Source organism: Corvus moneduloides, chromosome 18, assembly GCF_009650955.1.
Source record: "Corvus moneduloides isolate bCorMon1 chromosome 18, bCorMon1.pri, whole genome shotgun sequence".
Lineage (NCBI taxonomy): Eukaryota > Metazoa > Chordata > Aves > Passeriformes > Corvidae > Corvus > Corvus moneduloides.
Window position 1 is genome coordinate 7,746,214 of NC_045493.1, and position 19,992 is coordinate 7,766,205.

Below are 19,992 nucleotides of genomic sequence, written 5' to 3' on the forward strand. Positions count from 1 at the left end.
CAGCCAGAGCGATTATTAAACTCTTAAGTGTGAAGCTGCTGTGAGCTGCTGTGGCTGTGGAGCCAGCTTGGCCTCCAGGGAATCAACACCCCCTGCCCTGTGAGCTGGCAGCCAGACGGGCTGGAACAATAGTGCAAGTTAAGGGAGCAAAACAACCATCAGTGTTTCCTATTAAAAGTATTTTTATGATGTTGATTATTATTAATATTATATAGGGGCTGTAATTTTCTCCCGACTCACTCTAACATCTCACAAAATAAACAGTTGCTGTATTATCCCCTTGTAAATGAGACCACAGGATTGTAAACTTTAATTTGTTACTTTTGGCTGCTCTCAGGTTTGGCATACAATTAAACCAATTCATTAGTTCACAGAGGCACATTTTTGGCCATGTCTGGCTGCGTGAAGTCATCCAGTGAACACATTGGAGGCAGGGTGTGGAAAAACTGTACTGTGCCTTTGCCACAAGATCTGTCAGTAGTGGTCCAAACAGGCTGGTGTGGACTTTGCAGACCCAGGTGGGAGAGGGTCTCCTTCCTCCTGTGGCTCTGCTGTACCCTGGGCACGGGCCATTGGCAGCCCAGTGCCCCGATGTGCTGGGCAGAGAAGTGGCATTGATTCTGTATCTGACAGCAAAGTAGCTGCGTCGTGCCTGAGGCTTAACCTTTAAATTCTGCAGAGCTGGGCTAGTGAAATTCCATAGGACATGGAAGAAATTGCTGAGCTCTTGGAAAGGCTAATCTGGCCGTGCGTTACCTCCAGAGCTGGCCCCAGCAGCTGAACTAATTCCTTCAATAGCTGGGCTGCTTTCGATCCCTGCTTCCCAGCTGCAGACACATGGTTAACCTGCAGAGCCCCATGACAGCAGAGCACAGCTTTCAGCCTTTTCAGGGCCACCAGTGGTATGTGCTGGGAGTTAAGGTGGGTTTCTTTTAAATGGAAGCTGTAACAGTGTGCTTTATGGTACTACCACCTCCCCTGTCCAAAGGGGCTTAGTGCAAATCACCCCTCAGATGAGGTTCCCTTGTTGGATATTTTTCACTCTCTGTAGTTTCTTAGATGTCCATTAACAAACCAAAAATCCGGAACCATCTTAGTTTTGAAAAAAGCTCTATAAAATTAATCCCTTTTCCTTTGTTCCCTCCACAGGAGGAGGCTTTTTTATAGCACTCAAAAAGAAAGATTTTGAATAATGAAACCTAAAAGCTTCCCCAAACTCGTTCCTCACCACTGTGTTTTTCACTGGCCAGCACTTTGAATTTGGATTTGCAGAGTTCTTCTGCTTTGCAATTTCCTCTGAGTGATCCCACCACCACCAGTGCATCTGGGGAACGTCGCTGGGCTCTGGCCCTTCATCAGCTGCAAATGCTGGAGAGAAGGGGACGCTGTGGAAGGGAGCAGAGCACTTTTGAAAAGTTGGTCACTTCCTTCAGTGTATTGACTGGTTTTTCCTTTCCCTGAAATAATAATATTTATTTTAAAAGTGTTTTTGATAAAACAGTGAGCAAATGTTGCAGAAGAGCTAATTATGACCTCGTATATGATGGCAACTCCTCTGGAAAGCAGCTGCAGAAGCCTGCCCGCCCCACTGAGCCACAGTGGTTTTCTTCCAGGGTTCCTCCTGCCGCTGGTGTATGACCAAGGCCGATGTGGGTGTGAGCTGGGCCCCATCTCCTTTGGGTGTCTAACACATCCTCTGCTCCTCAAACTGCTTTGGGGGGAGATGAAGGGCTTCACCCTGCTGCGGGCAGCTGCACTTCGCTGCGTGAATTCCAATCAGGAGCTGGAGGAGGAGGAGGACGAAGCTGGCTGGGTTTTGAGTCAAAAAATAAGCCCTGTATTTTTCTCCTTTCAGCTATTTATCAAGGCTCAGTGCAAAGGGCCTGACACCCGGCCAGCACAGCCCGGCTGCTGTGATGTGTGTGACACACGAGCTGCCGCCGAGCCGGTAATGAGGGACCTTCTGCTGAACGGCCAATTGAGCAGCCGGTGCCTCGAACAGCTTCATCTCGGAGGGACGGCGGGTGGATCTCTATTTTGACACATCCTCGCTGAATGAGGAAGGGAACAAGCAGAAAATGGCTGATGATAAATGCAGCAATTAGGGAAGCTTAATGGAGCAGAAGGTTTTTTGTGAGGAGACAAAGAAATTGCCGTGCCGACACCTGCAAGGAGGTCCCAGCCGCTGCGCAGGGAGCCTCCAGCTGTGCCGCAGCAGCAGGGGCTGGAATGAGGGGAGCCGACCTTTTTACTTCACACACACATCCCTCAAAGGCTTTGGAAAAATATTTTCCAAGTTAAACTTCAAAACATCATTTGATTCTTCTTTTTCTCCATTATGTTCAGAAATGGGAGCCTGTAATGTAGGCCTGGTGTAGCCTTCCCCCACTCCTTGCTTTTTATTCAGTTTCACATAATACAGTGCACTACTGGAAAAGGCATTTTCCTTACAAAGTATTGATCTTGATACTGTGCAAGAGCTGTGGCCTCAGCAGGGGGATGCCATATTGCAGGACACAGGTGGACATGAAGCAGCTCCCCCGGACAATGCTGATTGCCCACAGTGATGCCCAGTTTGAGGCTGAGCCCATGACCTGCCCTGCTCTTCCCAAAGCACCGTGTTTCTGAGCTAAGCCCTGGGCTACCAGCTCCCCAGGATTTGAGCAAAAGTGCTAAATTTGTTTGTCCAAGCCCCGTTTCTCTTTATTTCCTTAGCTGGACTATCCCCAAAGCAAACTGCACGTGCAAAGGGGCACCAAGAAGCACTGCGGAGAGCTCTGCAAGGGGTGTTGGCGTGGGGACACCCAGGTTTTGGTGACAGGCAATGCCATTTTGGCCTCTCAAGACCACTACCAAAATCCCCCAACACTGCAACACAACTATTTTCTTAAGACTTTGGCAAAAAGGAATTCCCTGAGGGAGGTAAGGGAAGGGTTTCCTTTTTTTTTTTTTGCTTGGCACAAGCCAAGGAAAACACAAATCTTGTTCTCCCCACTGTTGACGGTTTCTCGGCTCCAGCCTGAGCTGCACACCACTGATCTACCTCTGCTCTCATTCTGGCACTTGCTGGGCTGCCCGAAGCACAGCTGGTGTGTCTCGCTCTTCCCTAAGCTCTCAGGATATTGCATTCCTGACTAGTTGGCTTCTTATGCTTTCCTTCCTCTGGGCCCAGGCGATGCTGGCGTTGCAGAGCTGACAGTGGAAGCTCAGCCTGCTGCCGAGTCCTTGGGCTCCCCTGCATCAACCCTCTGTTTGTCTAACTCCAGGTCACCAACAGCTAACTAAATATTTATGGTATCTCTATAGGCTGAAAAGGACAATTCCCATATGCTTAGTTTAGGCAATAAAGCTGGCTTTTTAGGGAAGCACTAGATCTTTTTGTCAAGGAACAGTTACTATTTTTGACAAGTGATCTGAGAATTTGTTACAGCTTTGAAGAGTGGCTTTTTCCCTCACTCCCTGATATCCTGGTTGTCCATTTTACTGACTGGGCCAAGAGTGGCCCCCACTAACTGAAGCTGATGCACACATCTTCCACGGAGCCCCGGAGGGCATGTGGCATTTGGGACAAAAGGTAACTGAAGTGCAACCACTGGTCTCCCTCCTTACAGTTTCCTGAGTGTCTTTTTAAACACAGGTTGACTGAGGCAAGCAATGAACCTTCCAAATCCAGTCTTCTTCCTCCCACCCACTGTCATTTGTTTGCTAAATTCCATCCTTTTTTGGTGGCTGAGGGAAGTCTTTAGGGAAACAGCCAAAAGTAGAATAAAAATGGTGAAAATGGCACAAAATGAAAGCTGAACAGTGGTAGAAATGCATAAAACCCAGGAAGTCCTTCTGCACCCCTTCTTTTAGCAGAAGGCAGCTCAGCTGGGGTGGCTTAAAGGAATAAGGCTGAATTAATTAGTTTCTCTGTTTAGGTAATAATACCATTAATCATGATGAACCATTTTGTGAGAAGGCTGATACTCGACACTGCGTAATTCCACAGGAATCCCACTGTAGTGCAGCATTATTGATGGGTCATCCTCCGAAGGTGGGAGAGCAATGCCTCCTAATACAGTAAATGGCAAACCGCTGATTTTCTTTTAATATTCAGACCTCCACAACATCAGTCATGATGAATTCTTCTGGCAGCAGGGTGGCTGCAATAAGCAATCCTTCAGGAATGCCAGGGGAGCATGGCATTGATTTAATGCTCACTTTTAAGTCCTACACAGACCAAATGCTTCCAAAGGGCATGGTCCATTTTTGTATTTTTTTCTGAAGTTTGCAGGAACAACCTCCTTGCTCACACATACCTGCACCAGGAAGATGCAGCTATGGACTCTTAACAGAGGTTAGGGGGGCTCATTTATGCAGGTCCATGTCAGAGATGGTGTCAAGCAAGATCCCATGTTGGACACTAGCACCAGGAGAATTACAATCCCCCTGAGCCAGCACTATGAATCTTTATGCTGAGTCCAACACGCTTTTCACATCCACCATGTGTTCTATGTTCCTCCAATTTCAGCTGGGAGAGCAGGTGCTGATTTTTAGTGCCTATTTTGTTTTAAGCCTCCTTTCATCAGATTAAGGACCCTGCAATTTTATTTCATTTTATTTTTTCATGCTCAGTAATTTAGTCACACGCAAACCTAAACCCAGAAGCTGTAACATGCTCCTAAAGCACCGTCGCCCACCGCTCCATCAGCCGCGGAGCACGAGGGGTTCGGGGCACGGCTCCATCCCCCCGCAGATGGCTCAGCCCACGGGAAAGGCTGGGGAAGCAAATGGGAAGTGGAGAGCAGCGCCTGAGGCGATAAACTTCCCGTGGTGACGCCGGCAGCAGGGTCCCTCCAAATGAGCTGCTGCACGCTTCCTTTTCTGTCCTTCTTTCCCCCAGCAGGAGATGCTGGACCAGCCCCCGAGGCGCAGAGCCCCAGGTGTCCCCGGGCCGTGGGGTGGAGATGCTGCAGGGCGGGCGACACCGCTCCGCTCTCCTCCCCAAACCCCAAATCCCGACAGCAGCCACGGCCTCCAGAGCGTGTCACGGACCGTTCTCCTTCTGCTGGGAAGGATTCACAGGCAGAAGCAAATCCCTGTCCCAGCACCAGCCCCTTCCGCCAGCTGCCTCCTCCCAGCCGTCAATAAACCATTAGCCTCGAGTCAACAGCGCTGGCTACGACACACAAACACTCAACTGCCTTTTTCATCCAAAATCAATGTTGTATTTATCTTCATTGATCTACAAGGAAACTGAATGTTTAAAATTACAGGGGGTGCAGGGGGGAGGACGGGGAGGGGGGGAAACAAGAGTTACAGAGCCAAGAAAATAGTAGCGGATGGCTGAATTAACTAGAGAGAAAAAGCCCAGGATATATAAAACATGGACACTGAAAAATAAAATAAGGGAAGGGGGGATGGTACAGCAAGTAAAACATGGCAAAATTTACATATGGATGAAAAGTAAAATCGGAAATAAAAAATAAATCATGCCAAAAAGCAGTTCAAGGCAGAACCACACTGAAACAAACATTTGCTTATGGTCTTCATGTACTATAGATAATATATCAGAATTTCTTTTTTTTTTTTAATCAACCATTAGACTTTTTTTTTGCACTCCTAAAATTCTACTTTGTCTTGTATACAGATTCCAATAAGAACACTGCACAATTAGCACAAGGGGTCCACGGAAAATTGTCCTTGCTTGCCAGCGATCCTGCCCACAACACAAAAAAAGAGAAAAAAAAAAGGAAAAAAATAAGGAAAGGGTCTGCCGCATGGTACTGTGCCAGTTCCATCTGCTTTTGCCAGCTTGAAAAGTAGGAAACCAAAATTCCCTTCCAGGAGCGTGTGTCTTTCTCTTTCCTTGACGAACTGTCCCTTGTGTTTGTACAAAAAAATTCAGTCTCTCTTTTTTTTTTTTGTTAAACACAAGCAGCCTTCTTCCTGTTCACATGCCATTGCCATTATGTCTCCAGAGTTGCGAGTTGGTTGTTTTTGGGTTGTTTTTTTTTTTTTTTTTAAATTTTTTTTTAAAACCTTCCTCCCCCCAACATCCACTAAGACCTGCCTCCAAGTTCTTGCATAGTTGAAGTATATATGCCGTACTGAGCTTTCTGAGTGTGAACTTCTGACTGTGACAAGAGTATGAGTTGTAACCATGTTAACAAATAACCAGAGTGGTTCTAGAAACCATTTTTATAAAGTCTACCTATGTTAAGAATTTAATATTGGTGTACATTTATATTAACAGAATATTTACAGTTTGTTTTCTTTTTTTTTTTTGTTTAAAACAAGAAGTCAAAAAAAATTCCTCTTAAATTTCTGCATAATATAATAAGGCAAAAAACAAACAGTTTTGTACATTATTATTATTATTAATATTTTAATATATATCTGTAACTTCGGTTCCAAAGTACCAAGGTAAGTGATCAATTGGCCTCAGAAGGGAACCTCACAGTGGACTGTAAAACTACAGTATTTCCATAAATAATACTTTTAAGAAACCCTGGGTATTTTTTTCTTAAGGATCTGAGGCCTTTAAAATGCAAATTTAACTAAAAACAAAAGCAAAATTTCTTCTTTTTTTAAGTGAATAAAGAGCACAAAATTAAAAAAAATACAAATCCATTAAAAATGTTTCTCACATTTGGGAAAAAATGTACAAACTTGATATTCTTAACTCATTTTTTTTAGCACAGAAACAAAAAACAAAACCAAAAATCAATACCTATATATTAAATTCCCATTCTCAGCAACCTTCTTGTTGGAAAGTCCCCAACCCCGTTATTTATGGAAATGTGCTTAACTTCTACAAATTTTACATTAAAAAAAAAGTTTACAGCAGTGCATTTTGTAAAAGGTTTGTTGTTTTCTTTTTTTGTTGGTTTTTTTTTTCCTGTTTGTGTTTTTTTTTTTTGTTTGTTTGTTTGCTTGCTTGTTTTATGTACAGGTGAGTTTAAAATTCAATGTTGGGGACTATCGTGCCTCTACTTCTTTGGGGTTCCTAGAGGGGGAATAGTCCCTGGACTCTGAGTTTGTGAGTGGAGTAGTCCTGCGAGGGGAGGCAGGTCTGGTGCTGCTGGCTGGTACGAGAGGCGGCGGCGCGCTCAGCGCTGCGGTCGGCGGGTTCCTGTTCAAAATCCCGTTGTGCATGGCAGTGGATGGACTCAGTCTGGGGTAATGCATCCCGCTCAAATGAGGCATGAAGGATGGCACATGTGCCAGGTGGCTTTCGATGGGGGACGAGTGCAAGTGGTGCATTCTGGCACGCTCAAGTTCTTCCCGTAAGTGCAAGCGCTCGCGCTCCTCCACTTGCCGCAACCGCTCCTGCTCTCGGCGGGCTTCCAGAAGGTTCTCGTGGTTGTAGTCGTGTGGTTCCCTGTCTCTGTAGGAACGCTCATGGTCATAAAAGCCAGAGGTGGTAGGAAACCTATGGATAGGATCCGTCCGGAGCTGGAAGTCCATTCGACGGTGCAGGTCTAAGCTCCGGTAGGCATCTCGCAACGGGTCCCTCATCGGGTCCCAAGAAAATCCGGGATGCGGCAGCCTCTCTCTTCCTGACAAAGGGTTCATGCCTATGAGCGGGGTCATCATCCTGCTGCGGTCCAGGACATTCATGTTGTTCATCTGGTGCACGCTGCCCATGGAGATGGGCATGGAGGCAGCCATCGAGTGAGGCAATGATAATCCATGGAGAGTGGGCGGTGGGGGATGCTCCACTGACCGGGAGTGCTGGGAAGGCTCAGACCCAACCACCAGCACATCACTGTCTTCCTTCCTCTCCTCCTTGACTTTGATGTCATTTTTAATCTTCTGGAGGTCGCTGGGAAGCTCTGCCTTTCTCTCCATGTCCTTGCTCATTAGATTGGTAAGCTTCAGGCTCTCACTTAGTGCAGGTTTGCTGTATGGGGATACAGACTGGATTACTGGCTTTGTGTTGTCCTCAGAGGGTCTCTTATCATGGCTTGGAGTTTCCTTCACTGGAGAACGGCTCTCTTTGATCTTGTGTTCAGCTATGGGTGGCTCTCTCAGCCGGTCAGGGTGCTCTCGCTCAGGCTCCTTGGACCTCTCCCTCTCCCCGAGGCTGACCTGCCTGATGGCATCGCTGGAGCTCTGGCTGTTGCTGCGGATGAGATTGCTTATCTGGTGCGTCACTGGGGCTGATGCCGGTGAGGATCTGTTCGAATGTCTGTTTTTATCCAGGAGGTCTCTGTAAAAACACAGAAGGTACATCCTTGGTTATGTGTGAACAAATACACTCGTGATGTTGGGCGTGCACAGTGCTGTGTCCAGTTGTACACTTTGAGATTGCTCAGGATTTGGAAAACTCTGCAAACATCAGCTGCAGCTGTGATGCTATGCTAAGGGACATGCAGTAGCTGCCTTTACATACTTCAAAGACAAAAAAAGTTAAATGTTCACAAATGTGGGACTAAATTGGGGATGTGGCTGGAAGATTATATTCACCCTAAGACCATTTCACTGAGAAATGTAGGGAAAGAAGAATTCTAGACAACTTATTTTTCTTAAAAAAAAGCTTATTGTGTGTTCATGTGTACATCCTGCTGCTAGACAACGACCTTCTTTCTCAGCTATAAAACTCAGGTTCCTTTCCAAAAATATGGATCCAGGCACACAAAACAGAAGCCTACAGAAATATATGCAGGTCATTCCCAAGTCAGCCTTGTTGACTGGAAGCAGCCATAAGGTGAGGCTGATTTTCCTATGGAGCTGCAGGAGTTTTTGTTGTTGGCAGTTCTTGCAGGTACACCAGGTACTTCAGGAGGAACATGCTTGAATTGGCCACGAGACTGAGCAACTGAGCTGTGTTTCAAGAGGACCTGCTGTGACAAACAAGGGGTTTGATGACAACATCCATGGTTTAGAAAGAGAGGCACAAAGGTTTACATTTCCAACTGCACCTCTGCCTCTGAGCAAGCCAATTAGTCACAGTTAATCCCACCTTTTTAACAGGGGAATAAATAGTGCTCACCTTCTAAAAGCACTTTGCTCTGAATGAGAGACACTTTAAATGCAAAATATCATGGTGTGATTGAGAGAACTGCATTATGCAGCTGAGAGGTTCACTGATGCCTAAGTTTTATGCTGTGTTTGCTTTTGAGAGCTCTAAGACCTGAGCACTGAAAGCTGGAGGTGTTTTGGGGAGTTGTGTAAGTATTTATCCCTTATGGTTGCATTTGCTAACCCAGCTTTCTTCCTCTGTGGTAGTCATGATTGCTGGTCAAGGATGTGGTTTATTAAAACCATGTCCAAATAGGGATGCTGGGGACAGCTTAAGCTAAATTAATAGAAACATAATAGAGCTGTTAACCCCTGTGTGAACACTCTTGGGAGTAAAGTAACCTTGGTCTGCAAATGAATTCCACTAGAATTCACTGGAAGAGAGCTTCCTACCTGAACAGTATCTGTGTGCAAGGATGTCAGACAATTTAACATTTAAAGTAAGATGATTCTCAGCCTATTGCTGCCATACAATCTTGTTCACAGGTATTGCCTGAAGATCTCATTAAAAGCTCTTCAGGCAAACTATGAACCCCTATCACTAGTCAAGCACACACATCTAAGACGTGCAGGCTGTTACTGCCTACAAAGAAGTAGCCTGTTGGAGACGACTGGGCTCTGAAATATAAAGGGCTTCACAGCTTCAAAATCATGTAACTGGGAGCTAATGAAGTAACTATAGCCCAGGTGATACAGGCCTGTCATCGTTAATAAGCGTTTGCCCACAATGCAATTTTTTAAAATCAGTTTTGCTAATGGATTCATGCACACTGCTCCAGATACAGGCATTTGCATTTTTATCTCGTTAATGTCCAGCTAGCATTTGAATTCATCAGCATATCTGTACATTAATGAGAACTATGACTGTTTCCAAAGGACCCATCACAATGCTACCATCACCATTTAAGGATGCACAGCAATCCTAAAGCAGCTGCATTGAAAACAGCCAAGTATACACTGAAACCACAGCAACACACCCAATTCCTCAGCCTGGTGCTTTTTGTTAACCTACTAGCAGGGACTAGTTTACCATATTTCCACAGAAGACAAATCCTAAAAGGTGAAGAGGAATTTTTTTGGTGATGCTAGTACTTGTACTTATCTGAGGGAAAGGCCTCTCAGCTGCTTTAAGGACAAGCAACATTTTCGGGAAAACAGAAAAAACAGAGAGGAAGAATAGTCCCAGGAGGAAGTGGTCAGAAGCCCACAGTGCTCACCTCTCTTTGTCTCTGTCATCTTTGCTCAGAGAAAGATCCCTCTTCTCGGGCTCCCGCTCCCGCTCTCTGTCCCTGTCATGGTTTGTCACCGAGGAGCTTCGCTCTGAGTCCGTGGGCTTGGGCCACTGTGGAGGTGTTGGGAAGGACGGCGGGGTCCGGTGGAGTCTATTCCATGGTTCATGGGGGTTATTGAAATTCTGCAGGTTTGGGCCATCTTTGTGAGTAAAAATGTTGTTGTGAGCTAGAATAACGGCAGGGGGAGGAAGAGTTAAAAATAATTCAAACCAAATAATTATACAGACATTTTTCACAATATTAGTCACAATCAGACCTGTCCTTTCAAGACTTTTTAATGGTGAGGGGGAGCAACTAGTGAGTGGACATAGATAATTCCAACACTGGGTGTAAGATCCACCAGCTCTTTTAAGGCTGTTGTTGGAGGAAGCTTTATACACCTCAATAACTCAGAGACTACTGAAAATGCCCAGCTTCTCTTCTCCACCCACCCCAGGCAAGGGCTCCAGCACTAAAGCAGTATTTTTCTTCAGCTCCTCTCTCTGGTAGAAACTTTAATTTGTGCATAGTTACAAGCAATCAGCTGCCTGCAGCTGATGCTTCAGGGACTTTTTTGTTGAAGAACCCAGAGTATTTGGTGGTATGTATGTGTGTGTATAAACACAGAGCTTGGCTGTAGGCTTTTCAGAACAGTCATTCGATTTTCCTCCATCCATCTTCAGCTGATTCCTGTTGCACCATGAGATGCACAAGCACGGTCTTTTATGTGCTCTCTTATGTGTGACTCTCAAGCACGTTTTGCCTACAGGTAACATGTTTTTGAAGTAAAATTATTTTATACAGGTAATTTCAACTTCAGTCAATGGTTACAGAGGATATCTACACAAATTGGAAGAAGTATCAATAGCTGCTCCACTGTGCATCTTCACTGGTGAAGGGTGTTACTTTAGGTGCCCACAGGGTCCCAGAGCTCGGTGGGGTTTTGCAGCTCCAGTGTCTCTCTGAGCACACAAGGTAGCAACCCTCAGCAGAGAGGAGGCACAGAGCACAGCCACTGATCTCTGTGACATGCAGAAAAGCTCCCACCGCAGAGACCTGGAAATCTTAGGTGCAGTGTTTTCAGATAGGAGAATGGAGGTTAGGAATTAAACTTCTTTAAAAACTACCACCAGCTGCTGTAAATATTAGCATGTGGCTTTTCTGGAAGGGATATTTGTCTGCAGTAACCCAGCCAGTACTTACTCAGAGCATGACTGCCTAATCCTCCAAAGGCATTGCTGCCTAAGTTCCCAAGGCCGCTGAAGGTGCTTGACCTGCTAAATGGATCTGGAAAGGCAAACAGGGATTTAGCAGGCATTTAGCCAAGAATGTTGGAGAATGAAATGCACCCCTCCCCTTCTTAACGGTTTGAATCCAAGTAGGATTAGGCCAGACTTTAAGCTGATCCTTCTCATTGCAAGGTTCTTTGCACAGAAAATTCCCATCATGTTAAAATGGAGAAGGGATTCAGTGCTCACTCTGCAAACAGGTGCTGTAATAAACTTTTGTATGCGAGTCAGAAGCAAGCTAGAAATTAATGTCTAATAGCTGAAATTAGGGTGGCTGCTGAGCTATAACTCTCTTTTCTTATCAGTACTAATAGTAGAAGCATTGCAATTGCCTTGAAAGAATCTCAGCAGGCCCCTTGGCCAGCACTGAGGAGATGCATTGTCTTGTTTCTGCACTTTTTTCCCAGTAAAGGCACCCATCACCAGAGGAGGTTCCTCTCTGAGAGCACATAGCCTGACTCAGGCTTCCACACTCCAGAGACAGCTATGGGTTAAATCCTACCAGTGTACTTGTTTTCTTTCCTACTAGTCATCTCTAAACAACTCCTCCTCCTGCCCACTGGCTTTTCGAGTGTCCCTTTCAAGTCCTTAACTTGCCATGTTACAGGAGGTAAGGTTGCTCTCCACTTCCTCACAGATAACACATTTAAAAAATCAAGGCAAATGGCACAAATAGCTTGGATCTTTAAGCAAACAGCTATTTGCTTATTTACTTATTTTAAAACAGATGTTCTTGCCCTTCCTCTTTGATATTAAGTAGCTGAGTGACTCCACAGAGATAGTTAATTTTGACAGAATGTTCAGGAATTGATGTAAATCTGGGTATTTGCAAGAGAAAAAACAGTCTACTAGGTCATGTGGCATGCCACATTTACTGATTGGATGAATGTTAGTAAAACATTAATCAACAGAGCTTGAACTTTAATTGGCAATGAGCTGCTTGTGAGCTTCTAAAATGAGGACATTTGAGAAAATCAGGCTCTACTTACTGCCAATTAGGAAACTGAAAGGCTGGCAAAATGTGCAGAACAACTATTTGCCAGGAACTGTTCCCTGAACTCTTTTGAAGAACCTAGTCAAGACCTTTCATAGGTGGAAAATGATACAGGAGGAGCCCATTTTAAGCTGAGGCTTGTCTGAGGTATCTTTGCATAAATTTCCCCCATTTCCTCGGGCACATTCAGGAGCACAGGACTCTACAGGTCACATTTTGGCTCTGGTGCAGTGTCCCAGCAGTGACAGATGTGACAGCTCTGCACTGCCCTCTTCTTTGGGGGACAGTGAGGGGATGTGCTGGGAGCTGGCAGGGATGAGAAGCTGGCCAGCTTCTGGATCCTGAGGCAGTTTAAGCCTTTCCCTCCCCTAGTGCTACAGTGCAGGACCACATTGAGAGCCAGGAAGGGGGCACAGGTACAGAGGTGGAGGCAGGGTTACTTACACTTACCTGCCAAGTGGTTCGTAGGCAGGAAACTGCTGTGGTGAGGTGAGGGACCAAAAGGGGTGGTGGCTGGATGTGTTGCACCTGTGAGAACAAGATCCCTTTTTAGTTCAGGGGCAAGTGACTCCTTGTATACACAGAGCTTGTGGCCATCACATTCAAGAACTGGATGCAAAGGCAACATTCAAACAGCAAAAGCAAGGGAAGACCCCAAACCTCGGCCGGGCGAGCAACAGGCTGGATCTCCCTGAGAACCCTGCCAAGGAGTCTGTAACAGGGCTCTAAGAGGCAGGAGGAGACCTTGCACTGAGAGCTGCTGCTCACCTGGAGTAATGAGGAAGCCAAGCTCTTTGTCTGACATTTTCAGTCATTACTCCATGTTTACACTAAAAAGGGTCAGCCCAGGTTATGGGCCCAGACAGAAGGTGCTCGGAAGTGACTGATTAGAGTCTATACGAAACATCAGTTAATGACAGGCACGCAGGGAACATCAATCATGCCTCTCCCATGAGAGCTCCAGCTACGCTCTCACATCTGTCCCTGCATCTACAGGCTCCCCTCGGTATTTTTTCCCTTTCCTAGACACTCTCATTGCCACGGTGCTGTGCTTCCTTGTGGGAAAGAACACCACTGCTGAGCATGCTGGATTACATGAAGCTGAAGAGAGGGGAAGGAAGGGGGTGAAACAAGCAGGTCTGCCCTGTATTTCAGGGTGGACCAGGCTCATGCAGAAAACTCCGCTCTCCTTTCAGAGCAGAAAATGAGAGATTTTCTTCCTTTGCAGGCAGGCATACATGAATCTGAACGGGCTCGTAACCTGAGCGTGAAAAGCACTGGTGTCACCTGTCACTGGGGTACTTGCTCAGCCCCTGACCTGGCCTTCCTTGGTGACAGTGCCCAACCACTGATGGTCGCTATGAAACACACTCACGTGTCCAGGACACAAGCAAACTGTGAAACCTGAGAGGGAGACAGAGCTCTGTGTCCCTCACCAGCTTGGGTACCTCAAACCTAAGCAGCCAGAAAATGAGTTGAAGAAACTTAAGAGAGACCACAACAAGGAGACCTATCTAGTACCTCTCTATAAACATTCTGACTGCTCCAATGCTTCAAGACGGATGGAGACTGTCATCTTTCTAATCCTTTAAGATTTCAGAAGGTGTATAATGGATGGGAGATTTCTTCAAAGGAGACGGCTTACAAACTCAACTACATGGGCTGATAATAAAAAATCCTCTGGAGAAAGCCAGGAGCAGCACTGCAGGCTGTCAGGCAGTTATTAAATAGAGCGTCTGCCAGGCAGCCCAGCATCCGTCCTGGAGACAGGTGGCCCTAAGATAACTTATGTCTCCCCCAGTAACCAGGCAATGCAGCAGAACCAATGATTCACATCAACTGCACACATGTTCAGTAAGGTGAAAAGAATGCCTTGGATATTCCAGGGTAAAAGATTTATTCCTCCATGTATTCCAGCTGCAGTGTTTGCTCATGTTGACAGCACTTTTTACCTGGATTTACCGTGTGATGGCTCCTGTGATTAATATACTCACAGACAAGTTGTTGTAAGGTTGTTTCTCTCTATTGAATGTTTTCTATTAGTTTGCCCTCTTTAATACTTCTATTTTGTACTATTTCCCCTCCTGCTTTTACAAATGGAAAGCAAGCCATGCTTGCATCTTTTAAGGGAAAAAACTCTAGATACCAACTGGACTGGTGCTTTTCTGCCTGTTAGGGTAATTCTGTCCAGAACAGCCTTCAGTAGCAAAACCAGACACGAAACAAGGTTCTTGTAATGACAACACAGGACAGACTGAGGACAGTGATAACGAAACATCTGCCATAGGAAACAGCCAGAGGTTTGTAAATAAGCTGTGCTTATGCATCCAAGTAGATGCAATGAGTATCTTGGCCTTGTACTATCGAAGTACCTTTATAGAGACCAAAATAAAGGGTAGCACCCTACAACGTAGAGCTGGTACCAGCACTGATCACATGTGGTAGAAATGTGCATTTGATACCTAACAATTTCCACCCACAGATAGAGCAGAAAGACAGACTGAAGCACTAGTGGAGTTCCTGAAGGCCATCTGCATTTGAAACTCACTTCTCACAGAAATTTCAGCTTGATCCTCATCTGCTGCTTTTCTGGCATGTTTGGGACAGAGTTCAAAACAGTTCTAACGTCATTAATTTCAACAGGGTTGAACCAAGGCTGAATATGACCATGCATGCACTGAGTTAGGGTGATTGTGCAATATTGCATCATAAAACCAGAGTAAAATTAGGGGAGAAAATTACATTATTTGCCAATTAATTACATACACAAAGAACTAAGTTACATCTCGTCAATTGATGCAGCTCATTCAGAATGCAGACTTTGGCATCTCAAACACAGACAGAAAATGTGAAGAAGTTGAGAGGAAAGTTAAGCTTGAGAATAAAAACAACATTTGGCACTTGGTAGACAGAGTCCACATGAATCCACACTGTCCTCCCAGACCAGAATGTGAGAGCTGCAGTCTTCCATGGTCGGAGCCATTGAGAACAACACGGTGAAGGTTACTGCCCTTTGGTAATTGCATAATTGTAATTACTTCTCCAACAGACTGGAAAACAACTGATCAGCGTAAACTGTATTTAATTCTTTGGGGCTTTTTGTAAATTCAATATACCATTTTAAGCCCTAGACTGTGCTAAATTTTGTAACACATAGGAGAATTTTCTATTTAAAAAACAAACACTTAACAAATACACCTTCTGTAATATTTTCAATGCTGTTACTGAAGTTTTCCTTTTACAAAAAAACCCTTGTTTTCAGAAAACAAACAAATTTGGTGAGTGGAGAAGCTGACAAGAATAACACGCATATAAAAGCAAGAAAGAGACTGGGGCCACTTCCAATCCTGTGCAATGGTAACATTTTCAAGTGTTTTGTCAAAATCACTTTTAAAAAATCACTCTATACCCTATTAATCAGGCACCTAAGAACCAGCTGCACAGACAAGACTGTGAGCGAACTGCTGCAGCTCAGTGATGTGCACAGGATCCCGCACTGGAGGTGGTGGCAGAGCCCTGGTCACAGCAGTGTCTCTGCACCCCTTGAACCAACCCTGCTTCTATTTTTGAGGCATATGTAGCTGTAAAGACATGCATGACATATACCGACTGTTGGTTGGTTTTGGTTTTTTTTTTTTTAAATCAACAAGGAATGATCTTCCCTTACCTGTGGTAGAAAACAGAGGCCTGGCAAGATCTTGTGGATAATGGAAGCCTGGAAACACTCCAGGGGCGGGAGGTCTGCTGAACAGGTCAAGTTTACCACCTATCTCTAGCTTGTGGGGATCCAGCTGCATTTGCTGTCAAATGATATAAAACCAATCTCATTATACACTTCCTTTTTTATGGGAGAAAAAGAGAGGGAATCAAGGCTCACTCCTCCTTAGCCCTGCCAGGGAGCGTTAGCGAGAGTGACAGCAGCGTCTCCGGTCACGCAGCGCAGTCGTGCCCTGCCAGGCTCCGCAGGGCCATCCCACCCCGCGGCCTCTCGGCTGCCTGCCCCATCCCAGGGATAAGGTCTGCAGGGAGCACTCAGCCCCGCAGCACACGCTGCAGCAGGAACATGATACACCGAGTGCACGGCACCCCAGGAGCAGTCTGCACTCTCAGCCTGACAAAAACTACTCTGCAGGCACAAAGCTGCTGACAGAAGCCTGGAGAGCTGGGTGATGGACTCGTCTGTTCTGCCTCTCCAGTTTGAGAGAGACGTGCCCATACTATGCCCTTCCTGCAGCCAGTACAGCTCAGTGTGCAGGCAAGGGGCAAAGGGTGGAGGAAGCTGTGAGGCTGTTTTTATCCTTGCCCTGTAGAAGTGAGCATGACCAGAACTGCACGTTAGTCATAGAAGCCAGCTCAAAGATTACGTATTTGCTTATAAAAATTTATGCCCCTTTCAGAGGCACCTACTTAAGCACAGAATAGCCTTCATTAACGGGACAAAATAACTACTGCAGGAGCTATGAAAAAATAAAATCTACACAAGTCCCTTTATCAGCTATTCCACATGCCATAGGGAGCCTCGAGCCTGCAACAGCACCCCAGGGTACCTACATCCTGTTACACCTCGAGTGTTAAACCCCCCTCCCTCTGCCCACCATCACATCGGCACAGGAAGCCCCACAACCTCTAACACTGGTGTTATCAATCTACTCTCCTGCTCTCTGCTCTGTAATGTTCTTCACCACATTGGCCATTTCATTACCTCCTCCACAGGAGGTACTAATGCAGAAAGGAAACGACATTAAATGTGCATGCTTTGTAAAAAAAAAATGGACTTGGGGAAATTACTCTCCCCCTCACTTTCTTACCCTCTTTCTGGCTGTACACCCTTCCACCCAGCTCCTTTGCCCTCAGATAAACTTTACAGTTGCTACAATAAATGTTAAAGGAGTGCAAGTATTAGTTAATCAATACAGGCAAGCTTGAGAATCACCACAGTAACTGCTTCCTGCCCATTACTCACTCAAATACAATCTGTAAGCTAAAAGACTTGGCTTGGTTCCAGAACCCGTCCGAATTACCTTTATCTTTTGCTGGTGATGGTAGATCTGCCAGGCAATCTGTACATGAACCGCACACCACTTCCCGGGTTTCTGCAGTGGAAAGCACAAGAATTTAGATTAATTTATACGTTAGCAATCTACATCAGATAGAACATTTCATTTCCCTTACTGTCAACCAGGCAGCTAAGCAATGAGAAAGGCTGATTACTAAAACGGCACAATGGGTGATCAACATTTTCTTCTGTACTGCAGCAGATGATGTTTAAATTAAGAAGGAAACAGGAAGAATGTGGGATATCTTCCCCATCTCATGGACATCTGAGATCCTGCCTTGTTCTTTCCTACGTGCACTCCCCCCTTCCTAAATTGAAATGAATGGCAGCAAAGAACAGTATGCCATGCTTAAGAGAAAGCAACTAATGGTTCAGAGTTCTGTTTCTGAAAAGAGCCCTGTTCATTCACCCCTGCTGCACTGCAGGCTAAGTCATGTGTGGTTATTATGGCTGCTGGCTTTTGGGGAGGAAAAGGGTACGGACAAACAATCCCCAGGATGAGCAGTGCCACAGCTGAACAAGTCCCTGTTTTCAGCTGAGCTGTGGTACTCACTGTTCCACTCTTTATGTGGAACATCAGCACACTGACCTCAGCCACCATGAATCTGTTCACTGGTGAATGTCTGCCCATGCTCACAGTCATTTATTTCTGTGACCCTCATTTCATACGGTGAACTATTAATGCACACAAATGGATGCAAAATAAGGCTGGGATTCAACCTAAATGTTATTAATCAGAAGTGGCAGAGAGCTAACTGACATTTTGGTTTAAGTAAAGGATGAGCATGAGATTTTTCTACCGGACATGTCAAATTTCAAAAGCACATGCACAATATTCCAAGCATCTGTGTATAGATATGTATATAAAATCCCCCACAAACCTTACTTACTCTTACTGGAGGCCTATAAGGGTCTGACACCTATGGAAAAAGCAGAAATAAAACAATCAGTCTTTCTAAAACTAGCCAATATACAGAAAGGTGGGGAACTTCCTTCCTCTGAACAAGTAAAAGCATTCAGAAAGCAATGTTCCAGAGAAGTCCCCTGTGACACAGGAAACCTAAAAGGCTTAAAGAAGGCTTAAAACTTCTCTTTCATTCCTTGAACCAAACTCAGCAGAATTTTATGATAAACAAAGCAGCTTCATGCCAGAAATGAACAGTGCCAGTGCTTTGCTGAACCTTGTAATCATTCTGAAATGGAGCGCATAAAACTACTCTCCAAGCAATACTTAAGGGATAGATATTGAAGGGGTTTCCTGTCCCATTTTCCTCTGACTTTTGAAAGAAGCCAATACATCCCCCCTTTGAATTCATGGCTGGTGGAGGTTACCGTCTCACCAGAAAAAGACAACTTCTCTCCTCACTGCATGTTCCCAGTCTAGAAGGCCAATTTGCTCACCAGCCTGCACTCCTTTTTTTATCAGCAATCACTGTGTTTACTGTAAATCCAGATAAGCTGAAAAGAAGGTTATATATTGTTGCCTACCCCTGGAGTCTTCTGCAGCAGCGTATGGTGGACTGTGCCTGGTCTACCTGCTACATCAATAGGGTTTGAAGTCTGAAAGACAAGAACAGAGCGTGAATAATACTGTATCATACCAGTGGTGCATTTAACATCTCTATCTGATGTTAACAGCATTAATTAGTCCATGTTTGCACTGTGCTTTGAACACGCATATTGCTACATTAGTGTTAAATGTTATCTCTTACTGACAGCCAACAGCATTTAACCACCATGTCATTTATTATTATTGAGCAGCAGTAACAGTATTCCAGCAGCACCCCTAGGCCCTGCTGAGATCACACCCCATTGTGCTGTGCATGTGCATGTGCATGGGAAGAGACAGTCCCTGCTCCCCAATATTATTCTTTAGACAAAACAGGCAGGAGAGGAGGTAGGAGAGAGAATGAGAGAGGTGGCCTGACTCCCTCCATTTTTCAGGCAGCAACCAGCACAGCAGTCAGGAACAGAATAACTCGAGCATCCTAGTCCCATATTCCACACACGGGACCATGGCCCCTCTCTGACTGGGGCCAGGGAACAATGCCTGAACCAGCAACAGCCCATCTATTTGCTTCGACAAGGCAAAACCAGAAACCTTAGAAAGTGCTTGTGGGTCTTTTATAGCTTTGCATTATTTACCCAATCATTTTCCAGCAAGAATTAAACACCTCATTGAATGAATCCCTGTTCCTCCTCCTCCGGATCCCACCTGTTGTCCTGTCCTAGATGATCCCCAAGAACTCGTTCATCTCCTCACTCTGGCATTCATCCATCTCCCACTCCAGAGCAACTGCACCTGGTGCCTCCACACAGCTGAGTGTAGAGGGGTTAAACCTCATTCCCCAAGAGATTATTTCACTCATGTTT

At 45.3% G+C, this 19,992-nt stretch overlaps 1 protein-coding gene across 18 annotated transcripts in view; it reads right to left on the reverse strand.

The window, feature by feature from the left end:
• Nucleotides 1-5,187: 5,187 nt before the first annotated feature.
• Nucleotides 5,188-19,992, reverse strand: part of FBRSL1 (fibrosin like 1) — a 516,916-nt gene continuing 502,111 nt past the window's right edge. For 14 of the 18 annotated variants that reach the window (XM_032128440.1, XM_032128450.1, XM_032128455.1 and 11 more), the window contains 8 exons: nucleotides 19,108-19,179; nucleotides 18,501-18,539; nucleotides 17,585-17,656; nucleotides 16,231-16,363; nucleotides 13,014-13,091; nucleotides 11,484-11,567; nucleotides 10,227-10,467; nucleotides 5,188-8,197 (listed from right to left, as the gene is read on the reverse strand). In XM_032128440.1, coding sequence (XP_031984331.1) covers nucleotides 6,964-8,197; nucleotides 10,227-10,467; nucleotides 11,484-11,567; nucleotides 13,014-13,091; nucleotides 16,231-16,363; nucleotides 17,585-17,656; nucleotides 18,501-18,539; nucleotides 19,108-19,179 — 1,953 coding nt within the window. In that variant the 3' untranslated portion in view covers nucleotides 5,188-6,963. The remainder of the gene's footprint in view (nucleotides 8,198-10,226; nucleotides 10,468-11,483; nucleotides 11,568-13,013; nucleotides 13,092-16,230; nucleotides 16,364-17,584; nucleotides 17,657-18,500; nucleotides 18,540-19,107; nucleotides 19,180-19,992) is intronic. The other 4 variants (XM_032128457.1, XM_032128453.1, XM_032128442.1 and 1 more) reach the window with 2 other exon arrangements.